General features: G+C 39.5%; 2 protein-coding genes across 3 annotated transcripts; one reads left to right on the top strand and one right to left on the bottom strand.

Annotated features, from left to right (window-relative positions):
* Positions 1–2,130: 2,130 nt before the first annotated feature.
* Positions 2,131–7,568, bottom strand: gatd3 (glutamine amidotransferase class 1 domain containing 3). 2 transcript variants are annotated; one of them, XM_084084049.1, is made up of 7 exons: positions 7,387–7,568; positions 6,589–6,641; positions 6,268–6,378; positions 5,465–5,584; positions 4,884–4,976; positions 4,056–4,211; positions 2,131–3,181 (listed from the first exon to the last, which is right to left on the bottom strand). In XM_084084049.1, the coding sequence occupies exons 1-7, from the start codon at positions 7,489–7,491 to the stop codon at positions 3,052–3,054; spliced, it is 768 nt and encodes a 255-aa protein (XP_083940175.1). In that variant the 5' UTR covers positions 7,492–7,568; the 3' UTR covers positions 2,131–3,051. The 2 variants fall into 2 exon arrangements, with proteins under 2 accessions (XP_083940175.1, XP_083940174.1); XM_084084048.1 differs by having other exon boundaries at positions 2,131–3,186; positions 4,061–4,211.
* Positions 7,569–9,440: 1,872 nt separating this feature from the next.
* On the top strand, positions 9,441–22,502 carry itgb2 (integrin, beta 2). The gene is made up of 16 exons (XM_084084989.1): positions 9,441–9,569; positions 11,312–11,360; positions 12,186–12,283; positions 13,211–13,412; positions 13,553–13,723; positions 13,897–14,138; positions 14,263–14,421; positions 14,544–14,639; positions 14,745–14,834; positions 15,248–15,385; positions 19,101–19,294; positions 19,714–19,955; positions 20,414–20,633; positions 21,077–21,294; positions 21,604–21,770; positions 22,344–22,502. Exons 2-16 carry the CDS (start codon positions 11,315–11,317, stop codon positions 22,410–22,412), a joined length of 2,352 nt encoding a protein of 783 aa, XP_083941115.1. The 5' UTR covers positions 9,441–9,569; positions 11,312–11,314; the 3' UTR covers positions 22,413–22,502.
* Positions 22,503–24,187: the final 1,685 nt, after the last annotated feature.

Below are 24,187 nucleotides of genomic sequence, written 5' to 3'. Positions count from 1 at the left end.
AGACAGAAAACAGATCGACCCCTGTCCTCACAGAGGGCTATCCAACAGTATATTATAGCTGGAATAAGGCTTAACCTAGAATGAAATATAATACATTTTAGTATTGTCATATCGGCCAATAATAACCATAGGGGATATCATTCTCACAGCATTTTAAATACATTCATAAAGAACAAAACGATAGAAATTGTTGACTACTTTTGAAATAAATTGAGCACTTTTGAAAATCTTCGCCTATAATGACAATAGGGATGCCAGGCGGGTTTAAAGTGGTTGAAAATCGCAACACATCTGCTTCCTAATTGCCGATACTGTCAAAAAAGCCAAATAATGGCATATATATATATTGGCCAAACCAATATTCATCGGCCGGCCTCTAAAATCAGGATCAACGTAAGATTCTACCAACATAACACATGATTGAAAATATCTTATCTCACTAAGTATCATTTACTATTTTTGCCAGTACAGGACTCTTAAATGTAGCTACAATAGGATTTTGGATAATGGCAGAGCAATGTAAATGCAGCAAACTACCTTTACATTAGATGAAATGGTGAGAATGGTTGGTCGCACTTTACTTGAGCATGCAAATCCATACATGTAATTAACGCTTAATTAATAACAAATGTATTATGAACTCATCATTAATTCACAATGCTCACCATTAACTAATGGTGAACTTAACCAAGTGTAATCAGGACGAGTGCTCATAGGCGGGTAGGAGTAGCGAGGAGGGTCGGTCTCTGAACGGACCACCACAGACCGTCCAAGTGCTGAGGGCCAAGCTAGATTTGGCCCTCAACACTACTTGGTTTCTGGTACTCTTTTTCCTAACCCCTGTGCATAACTTATTTTCTTTTCATTACAAGTATTATTTTTTACTCCAAGCTGCATCTCTTTTTTCTCAATTTTTCTGTATCTGTCCTGTAGTTCATGCTGCTGTACTGCCATAACTGAATTTGCCCTGTTGGATCAATACATCTCTCTCTCTCTCTCTCTCTCTCTCTGACCTCAGTGTTGCAAGCTCTAGTGTTTGTTCACTCTACTTAGATGGCATCTCACATTACCAGTGATATGTATTGTAGACCGGTGCTTACACATACATCCAGTTAGATACAGCACACAATTTTTTTTCCCTCAACCCTACAATCAAGAGTAGAAGGCCCATTAAAGGGGCTCAACGCATTCTCACCTCAAGGCGCCATATTTAGGTCACGTGCCTTTTGGCGTACAATGCCAAAGCAGAGAGCGCCCTATCACGTACCATGACGATGCTGAGGGAATGATCATAACCAAATTATCAACCGAGTCTCTGCATATGCATATCGGTATACAGCTCATACAACACCCCATACTAGTGCTAAACCTTCAACAGTGTGATGACACAGTTGAAAGTGATTGATACTGGCACATCACAAGTCATTGCTTATCACTTTCCCTCTGCCACTATTTAATACAGTCAATAGGGAAATACATTCTTGTAAGAACTCACATTGTTACAAATTACGAAGGTCTACACACTAAGGTTCAAAATGCAATAATTTAAAAGTGATTTATACACAATACAAATTCTGTGATCATTTATCCTTTTTAAACCATGAATGACATGCTACACAAGACCTTGTTTGATTAAAAGGAGTACTAACATATCCAGAGACACAACGTTGCTTGCTTAACTTGAGCCCCATTTTAAAAATAATATTTTAAAATGTTTACCTATATGCCAAATCTCAAAAATAGACCATCTACCAGCTCACAATGTGTCACACCGCATTGTCATTTTTGAAAAAGTTTGAAAATGTCTGCCAAATTTGGAAAACATTGCCAATAATTACCAAAATAGGGACGCCAGGGTTAAAGCGGCTAATGTTCAGTTATTCATATCGCATTTCCCAGATTATCAAAACAATGAGCCATCAGACTAAACAAACAGTGACACTCCTTGCACTGGTGAGAATTGGGTTAGGATGCAGACTTAGCATGTGGGAATGTGGGACACACACACACACACACACTCCCAGATGTCTTCCCAGATCTCAGTGAAGAGTTGGGGGAATATTTTCATCCCATACACCAGCAATTCCCAACCTGGTGGGCCGTGAGGATATTGCAAGATGGCCCCCAAAACACCAAGATTTTCATTTTATTGATAACATAACATGAATATTAACAAATTCATGTAAAAATGAATTTTCATTCTTTCCATTTATCCAAGCTGGAACACAATCGATTGATCACTAAAGTAAACATGCTCTGAAAATGCATGCAGCCCCACCCATCCGACCACTTTGTGGTCGCTACCATACACCACAGTGCTCCCTCATAAAGAAAAGGTCACACAAACACCGCATTTACACCATGTTTTTCTCCACTTTATTAACCAGACACTGTCCAGTGCTGAAGCAGCAACATTCTCCTCTGTGAGAATGAGACCAAATAGAAAAATATTTCTCCTTCACGGATGTTTCATGCACATGAATAGATTTATGTGCATGAACCACTTACACCATCTGCATAGACACTATTTAGCTGGTTCATTACATGATGAAAATAATTACAACATTACAGAAAGGTGCAAGGGAATATATTAATTCCAAGTCTTTGGGCGCCCTCTACTGTACACTGCAGGATATGACGGTACTGCTCTGTGTCTGTTAATGCTTGGTACAAAATGTGGTCAAAAACTGCAACATAGTCATTCTTATGGTTCTGAACAAATAACACAACCGGCCAAAGAATGCAAATATGCATCATACTTACTGAAATATGATATAGCCCTGAATGCAATTTATAGGACTTTTTTAAAAGCTGAAAATCAACATAAACCTCTACCTAAAGATACCAAACAGAACAGCACCAGTCTAGAGCCATGCTTAATTTATACTTTGTCCTATGGTTGAGCCGCACGCTGGAAATAGAAGATCTACAAGCTCACGATGCGTCGCGTTAGGCTCTATTGGTGATGCTGATGAAAAGTCATTATGTTTTATTCATTTTCCTCCCACTGAACCTGTTTACATACTATTATGGGTGGACAGGATTAGTGTGTCACTTGCCACTGAGCTTCAGGACGTTGGTGACCATGGCTCCGATGCCGTCGAAGATCAGGTGCACCTTGGTTTCACACATGAACGCAGGAGACGTCACAACCTTGTTCTTCTGGTCAACATGGGCCTCGTGATGCTCAACCGTTAAGGGCCATTTGTCAAAGGTATTTTTGTTTAAAAAATCATAACTATATCAGCGTTCAAATTGTTTTTGTTTTTTTCAAACCCAACTCATGGAGTTATGCATGTCAGTTAGTCATTAAAAAGGGCCATTTGGAGCACAACAATGTAAAGAAATCAACATCAAAGTTTGTGTTTTTGAAAGTACTAAAAAGTCTATTAAAACAAACAACCAAGCATTTTCACAGAAAATAACTATATTAAGTAAACTTGTAAACAATTTTTTTGTGCCAATAAATAACAATTACAGAGAAAAACTGATGCCCGTGGGCTTTCTTCGGGCACACTCACATCAAACCGAGGATAAAATTCCTTTATTGTTTAGGCCCTAAACAATACATATTGATTCACATTGAATGTGAAATTATGCCCTAAACTTTAGGGCATAATTTCACAATTTAAAATAAAAAGCCATATAGAAGAACACTGACAGGTTCAGACCCATGTGTGGCTCTAGAATCTACACACTGATTTCGTGAGCACCTTGCATTCAACTCGGCCGAAGTTTACCATCTCAAGCCGCGAGTACCGGGTATATTTTGCTCTTTAACCCATTGAGACCTGTTGCTACCTATACGTTGTTATACCTTTCAATCCGGATGCCACCTCTGTGTCTCATTAGTTGTTGCTATAATATAGTAACATCATTTTTTTAATTTTTAGTAAGAATTTGAACGTTTTCGGAAAACTATGGTTAGGTTTTAGAAGGCGTTTTTACAATCGGCCTCAGGTCTAAATGGGTTAAAGAACAATAAAACTTTATTACATTCAAACGTGTGATCCAATTAAAGAAAATGTAAATAGTGAGTTAAATGAAAGGATATGGTGACCTCCTTGACACAGTGCTTGGCTCCCAGAGCTTTGATGGCCTGAGCAGTGCCGGCATACGGCCACTTGCCTCCTTCCTCCTCCTCGTGGCCCACCGTCACCTCAACGCCTGGAAGAACCTTGGCCGCCAGGACAGGAGAGATGCAGCATAACCTGATGACATCACATGACATGACATCACAACCTGATAGCAAAACATCACTACATTGATGACATCACAACCAGATGACATCACAGCTAGAGTTGTTCCGATACCGAAATCAGTATCGGAGAAGCTGCCGATACTGCCTAAAAGCGGGTATCGGTATCTATGCCATTCCGATACCACGTAATTTATCACATGATATGTCATTTACAGTAATCAATTATTCTGTATTTTGAATGCTTCAGTTGATGTTGCACTTCTGTTTTATACTCTTACTCTACTATTTACATTATTATTTTACTAACTTGTAGCTTTAATAATGGAAATGTTATTTATTCCTAGATCAGTGGTTCTCAAACTTTTGAATTTCAAGAACCCCCATAACTCTCAGGGTTACAGACCTGTAAGGGTCCATTTGGAACCCTGTCAAGGAACCCAGAGGATCCTTGGACCTCACTTTGAGAACCACTGTGGTAAGATTTTATTTTATTACACACTGATATCGGATCGGTACTCTGTATCGACCAATACACAAGTTATGGGTATCGGTATCGGGAAGGAAAAAAATGGTATCGGTACATCTCTAATCACAACACAGCATTACAAGCTGATGACAACAAATTAATGAACAATTTTGATTCTGCAAGGTGCAGAAAATGACATTCTCCTGTTCCACTTACCCGATGGGTTTGCCAGCTTGATGAAAGTCTTTTAAAACACGCTCTACATCGGCGTTCACCTTACAGCCTGGTCCATCCACTGCAAACGTGGACCTATTATTAAGCAGTAAACACAATTCAGTGTAAATGTTATATTAAGTCAAGCTCTCAAATAGAGCCACACCGGAAAAAGTCAAATAATGGCCAACATATCGGTGTCGTGTCCCTATTTTGGACATGTAATTATAGCTGAAGATTTTTCTAAACAAAAAAAATATAGCCGATCTACAAGTTCACTAAGCTTGTTTGCGTATGAGTTGTAAAATAAGTGTTCTAAAATAGAACATTCAATCACATTTTAGTTTTTCACATTGATTAGAACATTTTGATTTTTTTTGGACAAAATATTTGTTAGAAAAGATCTGTAGTCTGTGTGGTATGGGACCAAATCGGGATTGACATCCTAAAAATATGGCATCGGTCGGGCTCTACTTTTTATTGGCTAATTTGTCTAAAGATGCTTTAACAATACTGCAGAACAACACCAGTGTGTTTTACATACCAGAGACAGAAACTAAATCAAATTATAAGCAGCCACCTACAGGTTTTTAGCTGCTCCAAATCCCCCTGGGAAGATGATGGCATCATGGTTGGTGACACTTAGTTTGGCCAAGTCTGTGATGTTTCCACGGGCAATACGGGCTGACTCTGCCAACACATTCCTGCCAAAACACATTCACTCATTTTACTGGGTTGATAAAGTCGCCGTCATTGACTACAGTACAACTTGGAGAATGCGATCCTCGTACCATGGTAAAATGACAAAACGCAAGGCACCATTCTGCAGAAGTCAATGTTTCGTAATCATTCAATCATCTAATGTAATGAAGTACATTTTCTGACTAACTCCTTACATTTTTTCAAGTAAATGATTTACTTGAGGCTGTTGGTTTAAGACATAAGAGCAGTTTGTACAATGACTTTTGTATTCTGGTTTTAATCTCCCATCATTGGTTTGCTGATATGGATAATTTAAAGAGTAGTTGGAGTACCCTCCATAAACCTTGAATCAATAAATGATAACTCTGCAATTTAAGAAGAAACAAAATTGGTTAATTAATGGGAGGGAATATTCAAACACTGACTTCTGTTCTAATACATATTTTGGGGAATTACACAGGTCTATATAATTTTTAACAAAAAAAATCGAATCTAATATAAATCCATCTGTCATCAGCTCTAACTGGAATAAGAAATCAAGAATACTTGCGTTGCTAGTCAGCCTAACGAGCCTATCTTTCCAAGACTAACCTCTCTTGTAGATGCATTGTATTACAGGTGAGGTTTGTTACAGTGTCTCATATTGATCCAGATCATGTATGCTTAGTTGAGAACAGAATCTGACCTGGACTCCTCAGCAGGCTGACCTTTACTGTGGTCAATTACATGCATTTGAGACACATCAGGTGCAAACATCTGAACTTCAGCTCCTCCTCGACTCAGGTGCACCAGAACCCTGACGAACACACACACACACACACACACACACACACACACACACACACACACACACACACACACACACACACACACACAAGGTGTCTCTTATTTGGCATTAGGCTCAAGCTAAATGATATAACAATGAAGGTTTTGATCAGTGAAATATTAAGTAGGGTGAGAACTGTAAAATATGGAACACAACAAAGTAAAGGAACACATAACTCACGCCGAGGCTTCATGAAGCTCCGTGCCGTCAAACACTCCACAACCTGACAGCACCTGTTAGAGCACAACAGAGCACAACAGTGAAAGTGGTAGTAACTAACTAACTAACTAACTAGTATTCAATAGCGGTGACTGAGGTTGCTTCTTGCAGACTGGTGCGTTAAGCTTAGCTAGCTGTAGAATACAACTCTCGTAGACGTATTTATGATTCTGACGTTTTCAATCTACGAGAGTTGTAGGGTTCACCCCCCATGGACACAGGGACTTTCAGCACTATACCCCGTAGACACTCCAAACATGTACACATTGAAAATAAAGATGCTTACCCCCACGCCCCAAATGTTAACTGTCGCTACGGGGTAGTAGTTTAATGTAATAATCCATATCTTTCAATAAAGAAGTGTTTTAATGCCGTCTGTGGCCGATTCTGTCGGAAGTTCCCAATGGGCGGTGGTGACGCGCCCATCTGGTGAAACCCGGAATTACACTCAATGTAAACAGGAAGTAAACGAGGGCAAAAAAATGGCGTTCGGCCACAGACGGCATTAAAACACTTCTTTATTGAAAGATATGGATTATTACATTAAACTACTACCCCGTAGCGAGAGTTAACATTTGGGGCGTGGGGGTAAGCACCTTATTTTCAATTTGTAAATGTTTGGAGTGTCTACGGGGTAAAGTGCTGAAGGTCCCTGTGTCCATGGGGGATGAACCCTACAACTCTCGTAGATTGAAAACGTCAGAATCATAAATACGTCTACGAGAGTTGTATTCTACAGCTAACACTCAACATACTTACAACCGCCACTTTAGCCCCGCACACCCCGCCAGCCCCTGTGTGAAATCCGTGTGTTTTCACCAGATGCAGTGCTGATCTGAACGTTAGTGATCTTAATGTCAACATTTTGGATCATATGATACAGATACGACTTTGAACTAGTGGCTAACAAACAAACAAACACACGCCGGTGCTTCTAATCACTGTTGCCAGATTCTATGAGAGAAATAAGCGATCAGGTCTAGGAAAACAAGCCCAAGAGAAGCAACTAGGACACATGACCACTTTAAACCTATGCATCTAGCCTCGTTCCCAGCCTCACAGCGCGTCGCAGCTTGTAGATCTGCTTTTTAAAAAAATATTGCAATAAAATGTGGAATTGGATTTTTTTTTGTTTTACCCCGTACCAGAAATCTGGTACGGGGCTCCCTGAGAACCACTGGTTTAAATAATAATGTTTTTGTTTTTTTGGAAGCAAGCCTAATAAATAAGCAAGTACACTTTAGAAACAAGCCCGAAAAAAACGCAACCCGCAATGCCCGCAACTACCACTTTTTCCAAAAGGTCGCTTATAATAAGCGGACATGGCAACACTGACGCTGGTGCTTCTAATCTCGCGTCACTAGGCTTCAGTTTCCACTGGTTTCCAATTACTGTTCAGTGCTCACATCCGGTTTGTAGCCCGCCTACTGTATCCATTATTTTCCAAGTACAGGGGACGCTCAACATGCCTGTTCCCGTATCTGTTCTAAACCGGATATGGATATTGCACAGCGAATTGACGCCTTCCGGTCAAGTTGGACTGTGCGTCACATACCCAACAAGGTCACGCAGTTTCACGCAGCAGCAGTACAGTGTTATTAATGGTTTAAAAGATGTAATATAATTTATATGGGACTCATTAATACATATAAGGTTTCAGCAGTAGCATATTACTGTTTCTTTTTATATTAATAATTACATATGTACATATTACCGACCGTCACCAAGAAAGTCTTTGATATTACACAAAAAGGAGAATTTGTAATTTCACCAAATTTCAACCGAAAGATTAGTTGGCGATGCATTTTAAAAGAGAAACGTGAATGCAAAGCATAAAATATCCTGGTATCAACTCTGAGTCTGTTATAACTGTCATATGAACTGTCTTCCATAAAATTGAGTAGTACCCCGATGGAAACAAGCCATAGCACTTCCTTGGGTGTAATCCTTTTAGCAGACCTTGTATTGAACTGCACTTTCCTGTGCTTTAAAAAAACTGCTAATAAAGTATTCAATGAATCAATCATATCTTACCTACTTTTTTTTAGGGGTTATTGAAGTGGGACTGCGCCCTCTTGTGGTACTTTTATACACCCACCCACGTTGCTTATATTCCCATGTAGGCTACTGCAGCTCTATGGTTAACTTAACATTCAGAACAGAAGAATATTTTCTGTTTACAAAAATGCATGTTCTACGTAGGCCTGCGTTAACTCACAGTAGTATACTACTGTACACTATGTGTGTTTATATTGGCGCATTTTCAATACATTATTTAAATATTTACACTTGTGCGTGTGTGTGTGTGTGTGTGTGTGTGTGTGTGTGTGTGTGTGTGTGTGTGTGTGTGTGTGTGTGTGTGTGTGTGTGTGTGTGTGTGTGTGTGTGCGCCGTGCGTGCGTGCGTGCGCGTGTGTGCATAGGCGCTGATAGCATGGGGGCTTCGGGACCAAAGCCCCCACGCTCAACTGGTCATCCCCCTCATGAATGTCTGGGCCAGTACCTCCACAAGAGAAGGAGGGAGGATGGGTCCAACTGTCCAGACCCCCCCCCCCCCCGTCCGTCCGTCTTCTCCCAGGCCATACACTGACCATAGGGCCTCACCTATACCCTTTTCTTAAGCATATAAGCTCACACAGTATGGACTGACTTCATCAGAGTATGGCCATACATAGCGCAGCCTGGTATCTGGCAGAATCTTAACATACACACTTCAAGGATTAAGGAAAGAACGGTGGCGAATAAGATCCACCCATATATGCGGGTGAACTCCTCTTTCCATCTACTAGACTATTATGACATTATGACACTATTGAGACAGAGCACATTACACACACCAGATACAAGGGGGGATGGAACAGGGTACTTCCTGAATCCTGTCTTCTATCTGTGGTGTATTTTCTAACTGTCACACTCGTTGGGTTACGTTGACGAATCTCTTTTGTAAGTATACTTTGTATTATTTATTTGTATTAAATGTTAAAAATGTAATTTAGGTGTAGTATACAGATGCTAGGTCGATTGTTTATCGTGTATCATATAGTTTAAATGTACAGATTATAATTTTGATAGTAGGCTATATTGTTTAGACCAGGGGTAGGCATCAAAAAGGACAAAAACCTCTTCCACCAGAAGAGGCTTCTGGTAGAAGAGGTTTCTCCTGGCAGAGAAACCTATTCTCTCCATATATTTTTTTTGTGTGTGTTTTCACACAAAAGTCACAGCGTCACACCAAAGTATCAAAAATAGTAGATCTACAAGCTCGAAATGCGGTGCAACACTTTTATCTATATTTTCATTTTTTTTATTATTTTTTTGTTTAGGTAAGGTCATTCTTAAAAACATGTAGCCTAAAACAGAATTTTATAGAATTTAATAAAAATGTCATCAAGACATCAGAGCAATTTATAAAAATGGATAGGCTCATTTAGACTTAATAACGTGCATTACCTTCATATAAGGCTCAAATGTTTCACAACCATTTTCAACACATACATACTGTACAAAGACAGAATCAAACAGAAACAAATATGTACCACATAACTTGTTTGAATCATATGATAACAGAATAACAGATAAGGGTAAAATAAAATCCAGTTAAATTAAAACAAAGTAAAATAGGCTGAAATGTGTTTTGCAGCGCCAGACAGATTTGGAATATATTTTTTGGCCAAAAATTGCTATTTTGATTGTATAGGTTGCCTACTCATGGTTTGGAGTTTAGACTGATGCTGTAGAAGGGGTGGGCAGCATTTATTTCCAGAGGGACATATTGACTTCGATAAAATGAGTGAAGGGCCACACATTATACTGTACAAACTTGAAACACATAGTGCTGAATTATGTTAAAACTGCATGAATTTGGTAGACATGTATTCTAAAGTAGTCTGTACTTTAGAATAAGGTCCTTGCTTTCACATCAAGAATTTTCAGTTACAAAATGTTGATCTTACAATGAAAAGATTACATAAAACAATCCACGTCAATGCCGTATCTTGTCTGATATGCACCTCTCCATAGGTCACTGATAAAACACATTGCATCATGTTATATAATGGACTCACGGCAGACTGTTTCACTGTTACATTATGAACATAAAACATTTGAGTACACACGGATGGAGGAATGCAGGTGTGTACTCAAATGGTAAATATTAATTACTATTAATTGGAGTTAAATTAATTTGTCTCAAAACCATTAACGTATGGCAGCCTTTTAAAATGTATGCTGCTTCACCGTGTTTTTTATGTATGTGATTACCTTGCTTATTGCAAGTCTCTGGATAATAACTTCTGCTAAATGCCTAAATTGTAAATCGTAAATTGTTATATAGTGATGCTTGAGATAAGGGACAAAAACATGTTTCAAATCTGATTCCTATTTTTTCATAAAACGTTCATTTTAAATGTATTTGTAGACAAAGGTCTCAAGTAGCAGTCATATGTCATAAGGGAAAAGGGAACACCTTTTCTTTCAAATCTGATATTTAGCTTTTTTATTTTTTTCATTTTAATTTGATCAATCCAACTCCTGGGTTATCTAATAATGGTATACACTAAAGACGTTGAGTAATAAAATGAATTATATCCATTTTTGTTCTGATATCACACTATTCAGAAATATCCTATTTCTAAATTCATGTATGAGGACCATAATGGAATCTAACAAAAGACTCTTTTTTAAAGGAAATGGAAAGATGCATTGTCTTCCTTTTGCTCCTGCTAGGCAGAGAGGGTAAGTCAAGATTCATTGTTATTGATATATACAAAAATTGGTTGCTTAACTTTAAACCTTTTTGGTTACTTTGTGTACATGGTGTGTGCTGCTAAAATGCAGTGGCTGAGTAACACATTTATCTTAAGCCGGGATCGGAATAGCCGTTATGATTTCAGTCTGATTTCAGCCCGATTTTGGCACTGTCGACACATTTCCTGTGAAAACTTTGCTTGTCATATTTTTTTGCTTTAAAATCTGCAATTTGATTCCGTGATGGTAATAACATTTTGCTATGACAACTTTGAAAAGAGCATCATAATATCAAAATGATCTTGAACACGAAACAGAGTTTTAAAATGTCTAAAGTCAAAAGTGCCCCAAGTTGAAGAATCACCCCTTTATAAGGAAAGTGGATGTGGTGAGATTGGAGATTACACAAAGAACTTAATGAACCTTTTGGCACAAGTTCAGTGAATAAATGCATTAGGTATCAACAGCAGCATCCCATGCTTTGTCAGAATTGGGCCAGTAGTTGCCAACATAGGAGTTGCTTTCAATTCTGTCTTACAACATATTACACCAGACACTTATCTATAAAATCATAAAAATACATAAAGCATGGCATATCTTTGCACCAGTAAGCTCAGAACTACTGGCATCTTTCAATGCCCTACCCCCCTTCAGTGGCACATTTCTTTTTACACGTAAACCAGCTGAACCTCATGATTATTAAAATCATCAGAAATCATATAAAACTATGATAACCATGGCTCATTCGAGAAGCAACGTAACCCTCTGTTGAAAAATATTTTATAAAGTGTCTTCTACCATTATTTGTTGTAGGGTCTTCCCAAAATGAGGAAGTATGCTCTAAGACAACAATAAACTCCTGCGGTGACTGTATCAGTTCTGGTAGATACTGTGTGTGGTGCAAACAACTGGTGAGTAAACATGCATTGCAACAATGCATTACAATGGGCCTCATGCAGCAACATTCTCTTCAATGTTTTCTCTTAATTCTGTGATACACATAATACATATGAAAAGTGAAGAAGAAGTTTACATCTAAATCTGCTGTTATGCACATGTGCTGAATGGTGAATCCCACTTGATCATAAATTGGAGAAGTATGGCCATTTGTTTTGTTAGCTGCACAGTATAACTTAGCTCAGATCTGAACCCTGGTCTCCTGTGCAAATGCTAAACCTTTTGCCACCGAGCTAATAGAGCCTGACTGCTTGCTCTGGGGCCAAAGGAAAATTTGACCTTCAAGTCAAAATTTGAGTCGAACCAGAAACAGGATCGTGTCAAAGGTTGTGTCCAACGCTCCAACCTATACACAGGATCTAAATGTCTCAATAGAAGAGCGGGGAGACTAAATACATCCACCTACATTGTATATGTAAAACGCCCGGGATTCGAACCCGGGTCTCCCACGTGGAACGCCAACATCTTAACCGCTAAGCCAAAGGTTTATCCCTGTTGCTTAGGGGAGATATTAGACTTTCACGCCATCAGGCTGAGGTAGAGAACCACTCTGTTACACTCATCCCCCTTTTGACCTCCTCCCATGGGGAAACCCGCTCCGGGTCACGGCACCATTGTAGCGGCCAGGGTTTCGAACCCGGGTCTCCTACGTGGAAAGCCAACATCTTAACCGTACGTATTAACATACTGTAGCCTTCCATACAGATTGGAAATAACATTTTATTCACAAAACCTCAGGTCCGTTTTGCTTAGAATGGAGCGTTTAAAGACATTGGATTAAGGCACAACTAGTTGACCAGCATTTTAATTGGTAAACCATTTAACAGTGTATGTATGTAGACCTAACTATATTACTTCTTCTTTGTATTTCCCATTTTCAGAATTTCACCAAACCAGGGGAACAGGATGCTGCTCGCTGTGACACCAAGTTTCAGTTAATGGAGAAGGGTTGCAAAGCAGACCAGATCATATCGCCTGTGAGCAAAATTTCAGTGGTGAAAGATGATCCTCTGTCAGTGGAATTCAGGCAACAAGAGCCCATTCAACTCTCACCACAGGAAATCAATCTCAAACTGAGACCTGGTCAGTGGAATCAAAATTGACATAAAGTAGAGCAAGCGTTATCTTGATGATTGTCAGAATTATGCTTTAGACGTAACTCTGAATTCCGATTTATGTGTTTTGGTATGGTTCCATTCATGTCAACTTTTTTCTCTTTATAGGGTTGCCAACCACAATTACTGTGTCTTTTAAAAGAGTCCAGGGCTATCCAGTTGATCTCTATTATCTGATGGACCTGTCCAACTCCATGAAAGATGACTTGGTGAATGTCAAAAAGCTTGGAACAGACCTTTTTGCGGCTTTGAATTTAATCACTGAGAATGCTCAAATAGGTAACCAGCTGATTGATTATATTATGATGTAAAGTATTTCTTTTGAAAAACATTGATGTAAGGAATAGACATGATGTACTATAGCTACCAACAAACACATAGTGGCCAACTTATCTGAACCTTTCATGAAATAAACAAATGACAAGGGTAATGGTTATGTCTGGTCACTGCAGGGTTTGGTGCTTTTGTGGACAAGACAGTGCTGCCCTTCACCAACACCAACAAGGAAAAACTGGCAAGGCCATGTGAAGACACAGACGAGTTTTGTCAGGCTGCCTTTGGCTACAGGCATGTTGTCAGCATAACTAGTGATGCAAAAAAGTTCGAGACAGAAGTGAACAAGCAGTATATCTCTGGTAACTTGGACTCCCCCGAAGGAAGTCTTGACGCCATGATGCAAGCTGCTGTCTGCATGGTAAGAACACACCTGCTAATAATGCAGGGATAATAATGTGTAATATAATGTACACTATAATTTCTGTTATAGTGAGTGTTATAGTGTTTAATAACCAAGTTGCTCCCAAACATGTGTTGTTCAGAACAAGATAGGTTGGAGGAACAGCAGTACCCGGCTGATTGTGCTTACCACTGATGATGCATTTCACATGGCTGGGGATGGCAAACTGGCTGGTATACTAGAGCCCAATGACGAGAAATGTCATTTGGAAAACAATCTTTATGTCAAGAGCAATGTTATGGTATGTATTGGAATTTAACCATTTTTTGGTTGTTATTATAAGCTGCTGAAGTGTAAATTGTTAGAACAGGGTGTCCCAGCTTTTGACTTTTTGTGATTGTTTAATCAAACATCTCTTTGTAGGACTACCCATCTGTTGGTCAATTAGCTGTACAATTGGACAAAAATCATATTCAGCCCATCTTTGCAGTGACCGCAAACATGGCGGAAGTGTACCAGGTAAATAAGTTTAACGTGTTTGTTTTACAAACGTTGCTTGTTGTATCATTTATTGGATACCATTATGATGTTATTGTAATGAACTTTTGTCATCACTTATCACAGAAACTCAGTAAAATGATTCCAAAGTCGGTGGTGGGAGTTCTGTCACAGAATTCTGACAATGTTGTTGACCTTATTAGGAATGCCTACCAAGTGAGTTTTTACACGTCCTTTATTGCCCTTTGATAATAATAATAAACTATTTGTATAGCAAATACAGTCATGACATGAAATGCAGCTCGAAGTGCTTAACAGAGCAAGAATACAATTACAGTTAAAACTAATTTAACAATAGAGCAAAAAAGAAAAGCAGAAGCATAAAACAACATTAAAATAATATATATATAATAATATATGTCATTGTATATGTCATTGTAGGCAATATTGATTGATAGCATACTTGACCTACTGCCACACTGAAAACAGCAGATCTACAAGCTTGTAGATGTGCTATTTTCAGCATTGGGATACCATCGTACAATGAAGCAAAAATCAGGTGTGAGTCTCTCTTATCCAACATCTGTTGGTTTAACAAACCAATCTTGCTTGTTTGTCTACCATGGTAGAGCTTGTCCTCCAAAGTCATTCTGAAACATGATGATCTCCCTAAGGGAGTGAAGGTCACCTACACCCCTATTTGTGCTCGTCCAGGACAAGCGGGGACCACGACAGGGGTTTGTGAGGAAGTGGCTGTGGCAACTGTGGTAGGTTTAAACACATTTGATTACACACAAATGCACGCACGCGTGCGCACACACTTTCTCCTAGTCCAGGGGCCAACACTGATATTTTCACAAATTGGTACCGCCTAAGGTGACCGTAAAGTTTTTGTATTTTTGTCTTCCTACATGTCTCTAGTTTATATTTTGGTATGATAACCCTTCCAATCTTGTAGCTTAATGGCAGTTATCACTACCTACCGGCCAATGTATCCGGTAGGAGACACAAAGTAGAATCTTGAGTGAGTTGGAGTGCTGTTGGTACTGTTGGCCAGCAGTGTACTGGCGGAAACTCTGCTACCGTTTAGGTGAAGCCAAGTATTATCCTTTTTCCTAACCATTAAAAAGAGATTTTCCATTATCTCAACAATATACTAGTAATGATATATTGATTTAAAAAAATAAGTTGCTTAAAATACTGTTAACAGAACAGATGTCTGTGCCCTTCTTTCCTTCCCTGCTTTTTTTCTAAATGAATGGAAAATATGCCAACGCCCAAATGCCAAATTGTGCCAGCATCCATTCAGAGACCCAACTAATTGTTAAAAGAGATTTTCCATTATCTCAACAATATACTAGTAATGATATATTGATTTAAAAAAAGAAGTTGCTTAAAATACTGTTAACAGAACAGACGTCTGTTAAGTACTCTGTTACATCAGTGACACACGCACGGTGTACTTTTGGCTCCGCCCCCATAGCCAAAAGTACTGAGGGGGTGGAGCCAAAAGTACACCGTGCGTATGTCACTGATCACATGACCTCAATCAATTATCCTTTTCTAGGCAACATAGAAGGGGGGGGACTTTTTTCTTATTTCCACACAACAGCTCTAAGGTGTATTAAAGACATAGTTTAATGTTGAAAATGAGTGGTCTTCCCCTTTAACATCACCACACTGTTTCTGAACGGAGCGGGGTGAATCTGGCTGACACGGTGAACACCAAAACCCTCGCCCCAAAACTCATTGCACCGGGGCAAATCCGGTGGTATTCACCCAACCTTATTCCTAAACTTAAACTCAGTGAAACGGTCCCAAAACCTAACCTAATGCCTAAACTTAACCTTAGTAAAACTATGCCTAACCCTAAACTTATTCATAACCTTATCATCAAACAATTACAAGAATACAAGAACCGCGGGTCCGCGAAAAACATGGGGGCGAGGGGGTTTTGGGGCGAGTCTTCTGTGGTTACCGGCACGATGCACAGTTATTTAGCCAGCTTCAACTCGACGTCTGATCAACGAGAAATACAAATTCATAAACGAGACAAAACACAGCAGCATCCCAAAATTACGAGTCTTATTAACCAGCAAGCAATATAAATTGATACCCAGTGGTGGAAAAATTACTCAATTTCTTTACTTAAGTAAAAGTATCAATACTGCAATGTAGAAATACTCTGTTACAAGTAAAAGTCTGGCAATGAAAATGTGCTTGAGTAAAAGTAAAAGTACTAATTTTGCGGAATGTCCCGTTTCACAATGTATGAAATGTAAAATAGCCAAAGTTGAAAAGGGGCTGAAGACTGTGGTTAATGTATGTTGTTTAGTAGGCATAATAATAATTAAAATCTACAAAGTAACTAGTAACTAAAGTTTTCATAAAATTTGTTGTGGAGTAAAAAGTACGATATTTGCCAGAGGACGAGTGAAACTTTTGAGCGTTTCACTCGTAACGGCCGTTATTCCACCGCACAACGACGCAACCACCCATACAAACCAAATGGACCCTTATGGTCCCCTTAAAGAAGCGATGTATCCAATAGTGAGCCAATATAATAATACACTTTTAGACTGACATCTTTGTGCCAGCGTGGGTGATTAGATTTATTTCTTGATCTCCTCTTGTCTTGATTGTTTAGACATGACTTGAACAGCACAAGTTTGGCCACTATTAGACTAGAGCCATATGAAATCCGTTTTATTTTTTTCCCAATTCCGTTTTATTTTTTCCCAAATTCTGTTTTTTCCATTTTAATATTTCTGAATTCTGTATTTTGCTTTTTATGCTCATTTTTACCATTAAAAAAGTGTCTGGTAAGTGGAAATGAATAAATGTTCAAGATATAACAGTCCATACATGGCCCTTGTTGTGTTATACGCAAAAATGTTCCCAAAATAATTCGGTCTAATTCGGTCTGAGCATGCGCAAAATGGCGTCGCCCATGTATTATTGTTTCTATCGTCTTTCTAAGACTATTTCTACGTGGATTTTACTGTTTATAAAGTAGGATGTGGCCATGCAAAATGGTGGTGTCCCGTGGATTTGTAAAAAATCGCGGTAAAAAAAAAAAAATTACCGCGATTTTTTTTTATTTTCCAAATTCTGCAATATTCCGTGTTTTATTCCAATTCCATTTTTATTGGTCATTTCCGCGATTCCGTCCGCGATTCCGTTAACACGGATTTCATATGGCTCTATATTAGACCTTCGCAGTCAGAGGCAAGGGGGGTTGGGGGGATAACTGCCTGCCGTGCCTGCGCCGCGGTGCTGCGAGGGGAGGCGGGTGCTGCGAAGGACGGCCGTCTCCCCATTGGCTTTAAAGTAGTGTCTCCCCATTGGCTTTAAAGTAGTGTCTCCCCATTGGCTTTAAAGTAGTGAAGGACGGCTAGGACAGCCAATAGACAAATAGGTGTCGCAGATGACGAGGTCTGAGGCTGTTTCTAGAGCAGCTTTGCAGCTGCTAAAAATGTCCTTGTGAGGCTATGTGGACCTGGCGTTGTGCTGCTACCTTTTGCCCCTTATGTCTAACCTCATACTGTACATACCTGCTGCTATGTGGACCTGCCGTTGCATTGCCACTCTTTTGCCCCTTATGTCTAACCTCATGCACATACTTGATGCTTACTGTTCTTACAATATGTGTATATAAGTAGATATCTTAGTATTTGTCTTTATTTTTCTCCTTGCACTCTCTCTTTGCCCCCTCCCTGTTTTTTTCCTTTCTTTCCTGGAAAACAATGAAATGATGGACCTTGCACGAAAACTAATTTCACCCACTGATTTACACCTGTAAACCTGTGATGTGACAAATATATCTGATTCTGATTCAAATTGAAGTTGAGGTTAATAAACTGCAAAATCCTGACTGCTAATGTAACAGCAAGCGTAGGGATTTTGCTGCGTGGGATAGGTGTTGGATTTTAGCAACCAAACATGTAATTCTATCTTCATTATTAAAGCAGGGGATTAAAACAAACTAAAATACATTTTGGCAAAAAGGCCTTCCTCAGTGTATGACAAATGTTAATTTGAAGGACTCCCATTTATATTCTTATCTTATCATTCTCACAGTGGAAAATCAATGATTTAATGGTCACATGTTTACATCAAATGTTTCTGTGATGACTGTTACTGGATTGCATTAGTATACATATAGTCACCATTGGGCAGACACCTTGTATCTCCATATTTCATCTTTTTTATAAATGCATACACTTTGTCGTATGACAAAGAGTTGTGCAGAAGTAGTGAAAATTACCCAGAACATGTCACATCACGAGTCACGACACATCGTTAGTCACAACCCATTGTAAGCTTAATAGATCAGCTACGTATTTTCACTACAGTGTTTTTGAAAGATTTTTCCTATGACATGCCAAAATTAGGGATGCCAGGTTGACATCAATCATGGAATGAAGATAATAATTCACTGTCTGAACCCTTCAACCCTCCCCCCCTTCCCAACCTCCACAGATTTCCTTTAATGTCACTGTGACTGCAGATAGCTGTATGGAGGGGTCCTCCTCTTTCTATATCAACCCACAAGGCATCAAGGACAAGCTGAAGGTGACCGTATCAACACACTGTGAATGTGACTGCAATGACGCTCCTGATGTTACAAATAAACACTGCAACGGCAGCGGCCAGGTCACCTGTGGCACATGCAAGTAAGACAAAAAGAGACGTGGATGGGAGCCTGGGAGGGTTTTACTAATGTCACCTCGCAAAAGACAGCCATTGTTCAATTGTAACATTTGTAGAGTATTGTCTGTATTGCAAAGCCCAGAAGCCTAATATCTCCATTGTCCAGTTTGGAGATATTACCGTAGATAGTCTCATGAGGTCTATTCAGATTTTTTTTCAAAATAACCCAGTTCGATTCCTGCGTTATTTTGGATGCGTTAAAAATAAATTGACCAATAAAAATCAGAGGGGCCTTTATGATGGAGAGTCTAAATCACAAAGTCAGCATGTCTGGGTTTTACCAGTGAAAAGACCCAGGGAAACCCAGAGGTTACATCTAGTCTATGTATTATTTTTGACATTTCAGTTGCGTCTTTTGCTCCAATATATTTATTTTCTGCAGTTGTAACACAGGCTTTGTGGGGCAGAAGTGTGAGTGTGAAATTGGAGTCAAAGATGAGAGCGCCGTGAGGGCGTCTTGCCGGAGGAGGGCCAATGAGACCACTGAATGTGAGGGCCGTGGAGACTGTCAGTGTGGCCAGTGCCTGTGCTACAAACTCGACGGCAGCGACAGCTACTACCGTGGTAGACACTGTCAATGCGATGACGAACACTGCGAGAAGTTCCAGAATAAACTTTGTGGAGGTACAGTAGTGCCTGATTTATACCGAAAATATGTTATCTATCTGTTGTAGAAGCGTAGTGTAGTTATTTTTATTTTTGTTTTGCACTATTGTTTGAGTGTTGAATATTTAATGGACCACAATGGAAACAAGCCTCCGACTTTTTGTGTCATCCATTTGGTGTTTTTTTACTCGTTGGACTGCCTGTACCTTTAAAAATCGTCAATAAAGTATTTAATCAATCAGTCAATCAAGTTTGCAATGCACCGAAAATAGACAATCTCTTGTAGATCGGCTATTTTCAGTGAACTTGTAGATCTGCTATTTTCTGTGAGCTGCAGATTTAATACTATCGGTAGATCTGCTATTTTCGTTACAGGCTTTCGGTGTTCCAGTCTTCTGATACATAATTTTAATTCCTGCGTTGCGAATCACTGCAGGACACCAATATTGATTCTGCCCGTCCTTTTCCTCTCTAAGGGAATGGCAAGTGTAGCTGTGACATATGTGACTGCAGTACAGGATGGGAGGGCTCAGCCTGTCAGTGTGAGAAGTCTGACACGGAGTGTCGTACCCCTGGTCACGATGTGTGCAGTGGCAGAGGCAAGTGCGTGTGCAATCGGTGCGAGTGTGACAACGGATACCAGAAACCCTACTGTGAAGAATGTCACAGCTGCGAGGATTACTGTGTGACCAAACGGTAAGAGGGGGTGGGGTGTCACAGATCTTTTCTTACAAAATCTTTAACTCTCGAAAGTAGTGTACGAAATGTACAAATACAGACAAACTAAAGCTGCTCTGGGGAGGGGACTCATCAAACACAAATGTTGCTCATGTATATAACACTTAAAGTGGTTATTTGGCTCGTAATCATAGAGCAAGCTCTTTTGGTGCTATATTACACCTATCTTAAAGTGTTTAGGCAGTCAGGCAGCTTAGGCATTAGAGGTGCCTAAGCTGAGGAACCAGTAGAACCTCTAAAGCAGTGGTTCTCAAAGTGGGGTGGGTCCCTGGGGTCCCTCAAGGACCCCCCCCCCATATAGCAGCACTGTTGTACAAAGAACCTGTTCCGCCCCTATATGGTTCTTGAGAATTTCTTTAGACAAGTGGTTCTCAAACCTTTTCCTGTCGATTCTTTTTCAGACATTGCATTGAGTGTCTGGCTTACAAAAACGGCCCCTTCAAGGAAAACTGCTCAGCGACATGCACAAGCGTTAACCACACTGTGGTGGACACGTTCACAATAACAAAGAAGCAATGCAGACAGAAGGACTCAGAGAACTGCTGGATGACATATAATATGGAACAACTGGACGGACGAGATCAATACAGAGCTGAGATCAAACCTAAAGAGACCAGAGGTAAATACAACACAGTCATTTTTATACTCGAAAACACTCAGGATTTAATTGCGTACCATTTATTAACAACTTTCAACCTGGTGTCCCTATGTTGGGCATGGCAAGTGAACTTTTTCAAAAAATTTAAAAGAATCGAAAGAATAGCAAATTGTTAAAAAATAGCAGATCTACAACCTGGGATATTTTCGCTATTCTTCATACAACGAAGTATTTTAGGGCTTGTGGTTAAATTGCACCTAAAACTACAGTATACAGACCTATACAAGCCCATAAATTAACCATTTCTCTATATTCATCACCATTTTCTAGAATGTCCCGAATTACCAAACATCTATGCCATCATCGGAGGCTCCATTGCAGGCGTGGCTCTCATCGGCATGTTGATATTGCTGCTCATCAAAGGACTCATCTTCCTAAACGACCGCAAAGAGTTCAAGAAGTTCGAAAACGAGAAGAAGAAATCCAAGTGGGCAGAGGTGAAAGCTCACACTACTATTATATTACTATTGCTAGTAGTAGTACTAGTGCTACTGCTGCTACTGCTAGTTCAAGATTCAATATTTTTAGTACTAGTATTATTGCTTGTAGCACTACTACTGCTAGTTCAAGATTCAGTGGTACTACTAGTTTTGTAGAGACCCCTTACGAGAAAATATATGTCGATAAAATGCTTCAAAAATGATTCCAAAATTGTTCAAACATTTTCAAATGTCTACAAGCTCACAACACGTTGCATCGCAACACGTTGTGAGCTATGTTCGAATGGTTGAAGTATAAAATAGGGTTAAAGTGGTTTGGTGCTACTGTAAATTAACTAATTTTGCTGGGAACCCCCTTAAGTAACCCTGGAACCCCCTCAAGGACCCCTGGGGTTCCACGGACCCCACTTTGAGAATCACTGCCTTACAATGGCCTATGTCCTTATACTGCATGATCTCGAAGAATTATGCCGATTGTGATTTACTGTATGGATTCGACATCATGTAACCATTCTACGCCTATGTAGCATGGATGGAAAATAATGGGAAGGTTTTTTTGTCCCTCAACAGGCTGACAACCCGCTGTTCAAGAACGCCACCACCACCACGCCCAACCCCATGTTCACTGGAGGAGAGTGAGCGCTGGCACACACAGGCAATCTATACTGTACTACGGTGGTTCTGAAATATCTTTAATTTCAAGGACCCCCTGTTTGATATGCATTAGGCCAGGGGTCTTCAACGTTTTCAGGCCAAGGACCCCCTAGCTGAGAGAGAGATGAAGCAGGGACCCCCTACTCTATATTGTATAAAATTGTGTTTCAGATTAAAGTTTTTTTTTACTTAGTCTGTTCTTTTTTCCCTCTACACCTATTACTCTTAGGCAAAAATAGCAGATCTACAAGCTCTCAACGCCTCGCACTGCGAGGCGTTGAGAGCTTGTAGATCTGCTATTTTTGGCTAATGTTCCCCTCAGAAAAGGAATTCTATGGTTCAAGTGGTTAATGTAAAAAACTAAATACTATCACACAAAGATTTGGCGGACCCCCTATAGTAGGCCTGAGGACCCCCTAGGGGTCCCGGACCCCCTGTTGAAGACCCCTGCATTAGGCCATGGACACCCATTTGATAACTTTTTGTTTTTATCTTTGAGTGTAGATTGGAGTAATCTACACTGTAAAATCTTCTGTGCTTATTGAACGTGTACGAGTGTACAAAATGGAACCAGTCCATTTGGTTCCATTTGAACACTCTCAGAGTTACAGACTCATAAGAGACTCCTGGTGGTCCCCAGAGAAACAGTGTATTATACATGTGGAGGGGAGAGAACTGGAAATATCGTATAAATAGTCTTTAACATGAACCCTAGCATCAGAGGTGGGTAGCGACGATTTACATTTACTCAGGCACTTAAATAACTTTTAGAATAAATTGTACTTTAGCTTTAATGCATCATACTTTTCACTTTTACTCAAGTATATTTATGAAGACATTTCTTTTTTAAACTTTAACTAAACTAACATTGTTCAAACGATTTGGCTTTCCTTTTTACCCATTTTTTATTCTTCAGAGACTTGTGTATTGTTTTATTTAAACTGAGGTGGGCAGAGACCTAGAGGGCATTGTAAAGACATATTGGTATATTTTAGATTCAGACCACCCTTTAGTTTTAGTTTTTTACCACCACGTATTGTCTATAAGAGACCACCTAATCTTAGAAACATGTTGGTGAGAGCGTATCTGCCCAGTACTACCTACCTGTACACATTCACTGTCAGGTTCCTTCTGGTAATTATACATGTGACAATTGTCAACACTGACAGTATAACTTTACATTTGAAACCACGTTCTTCCATCATCCGCAATTTCAGATATGGGTGTAATTTCATGCAGGACAAAAAATGTGTTAAAACTTTATATAATTTATATGTCCCTGTAGTCTGGCCTATATTGGCAAAACAACAAGACCCTTAAAACCAGGATATGTGAATATACTGTATGAGTGCCATCCGGAACCATGATGTTTCCAGTCCAGTAGCTGTCCATTTCGATCAAACTAAGCAGTGTCTCTCTACTCTCAATTACTTTGGGATTGAGGTGGTTATTAATGTCCTTGCAGAGGAGGTGACATTGACAAGCATTTTGTTTTGGCATCAAGAGCCTAAATAAGGATTTCAGCATTACACCTTTCCTATGATTCTTAGACGCTATTGGGAACATCATGGTTACCTCACTGTTTCTATTACTTTGTTCATATTGCACAAAAATCCTTGTGGTCTCATACATTCTCTCAGAAAATTATGGCAGCAAGGATAGTGGTAGAGCAATATTTAGAATACATGGTATACATGGATTCAATCAAATGGATAACAACATTTTGGCTCAGAAACTTTCACATTGGAACCATTAATATT

This window comes from Gymnoscopelus microlampas, assembly GCF_963454915.1.
Source record: "Gymnoscopelus microlampas genome assembly, chromosome: 17".
Taxonomy (NCBI): Eukaryota; Metazoa; Chordata; class Actinopteri; order Myctophiformes; family Myctophidae; genus Gymnoscopelus; species Gymnoscopelus microlampas.
Note: the sequence above shows the minus strand (reverse complement) of the source record. Positions and strands in the feature narration are given on the sequence as shown.

What these genes read in the sequence shown, in the direction of transcription:
- itgb2 (XM_084084989.1), top strand. Translation starts at nt 11,315, where the DNA reads ATGGAAAGATGCATTGTCTTCCTTTTGCTCCTGCTAGGCAGAGAGG. An exon ending in ATGTCAAGAGCAATGTTATG is followed by an intron (nt 14,422 to 14,543) that starts GTATGTATTGGA and finishes ATCTCTTTGTAG; the next exon opens with GACTACCCATCTGTTGGTCA. An exon ending in AGAAATCCAAGTGGGCAGAG is followed by an intron (nt 21,771 to 22,343) that starts GTGAAAGCTCAC and finishes GTCCCTCAACAG; the next exon opens with GCTGACAACCCGCTGTTCAA.
- gatd3 (XM_084084049.1), bottom strand. Translation starts at nt 7,491, where the DNA reads ATGTTGACATTAAGATCACTAACGTTCAGATCAGCACTGCATCTGGTG. An exon ending in GAGCTTCATGAAGCCTCGGC is followed by an intron (nt 6,379 to 6,588) that starts GTGAGTTATGTG and finishes TGTGTTCGTCAG; the next exon opens with GGTTCTGGTGCACCTGAGTC. An exon ending in CACTGTGTCAAGGAGGTCAC is followed by an intron (nt 3,182 to 4,055) that starts CATATCCTTTCA and finishes GGTTGAGCATCA; the next exon opens with CGAGGCCCATGTTGACCAGA.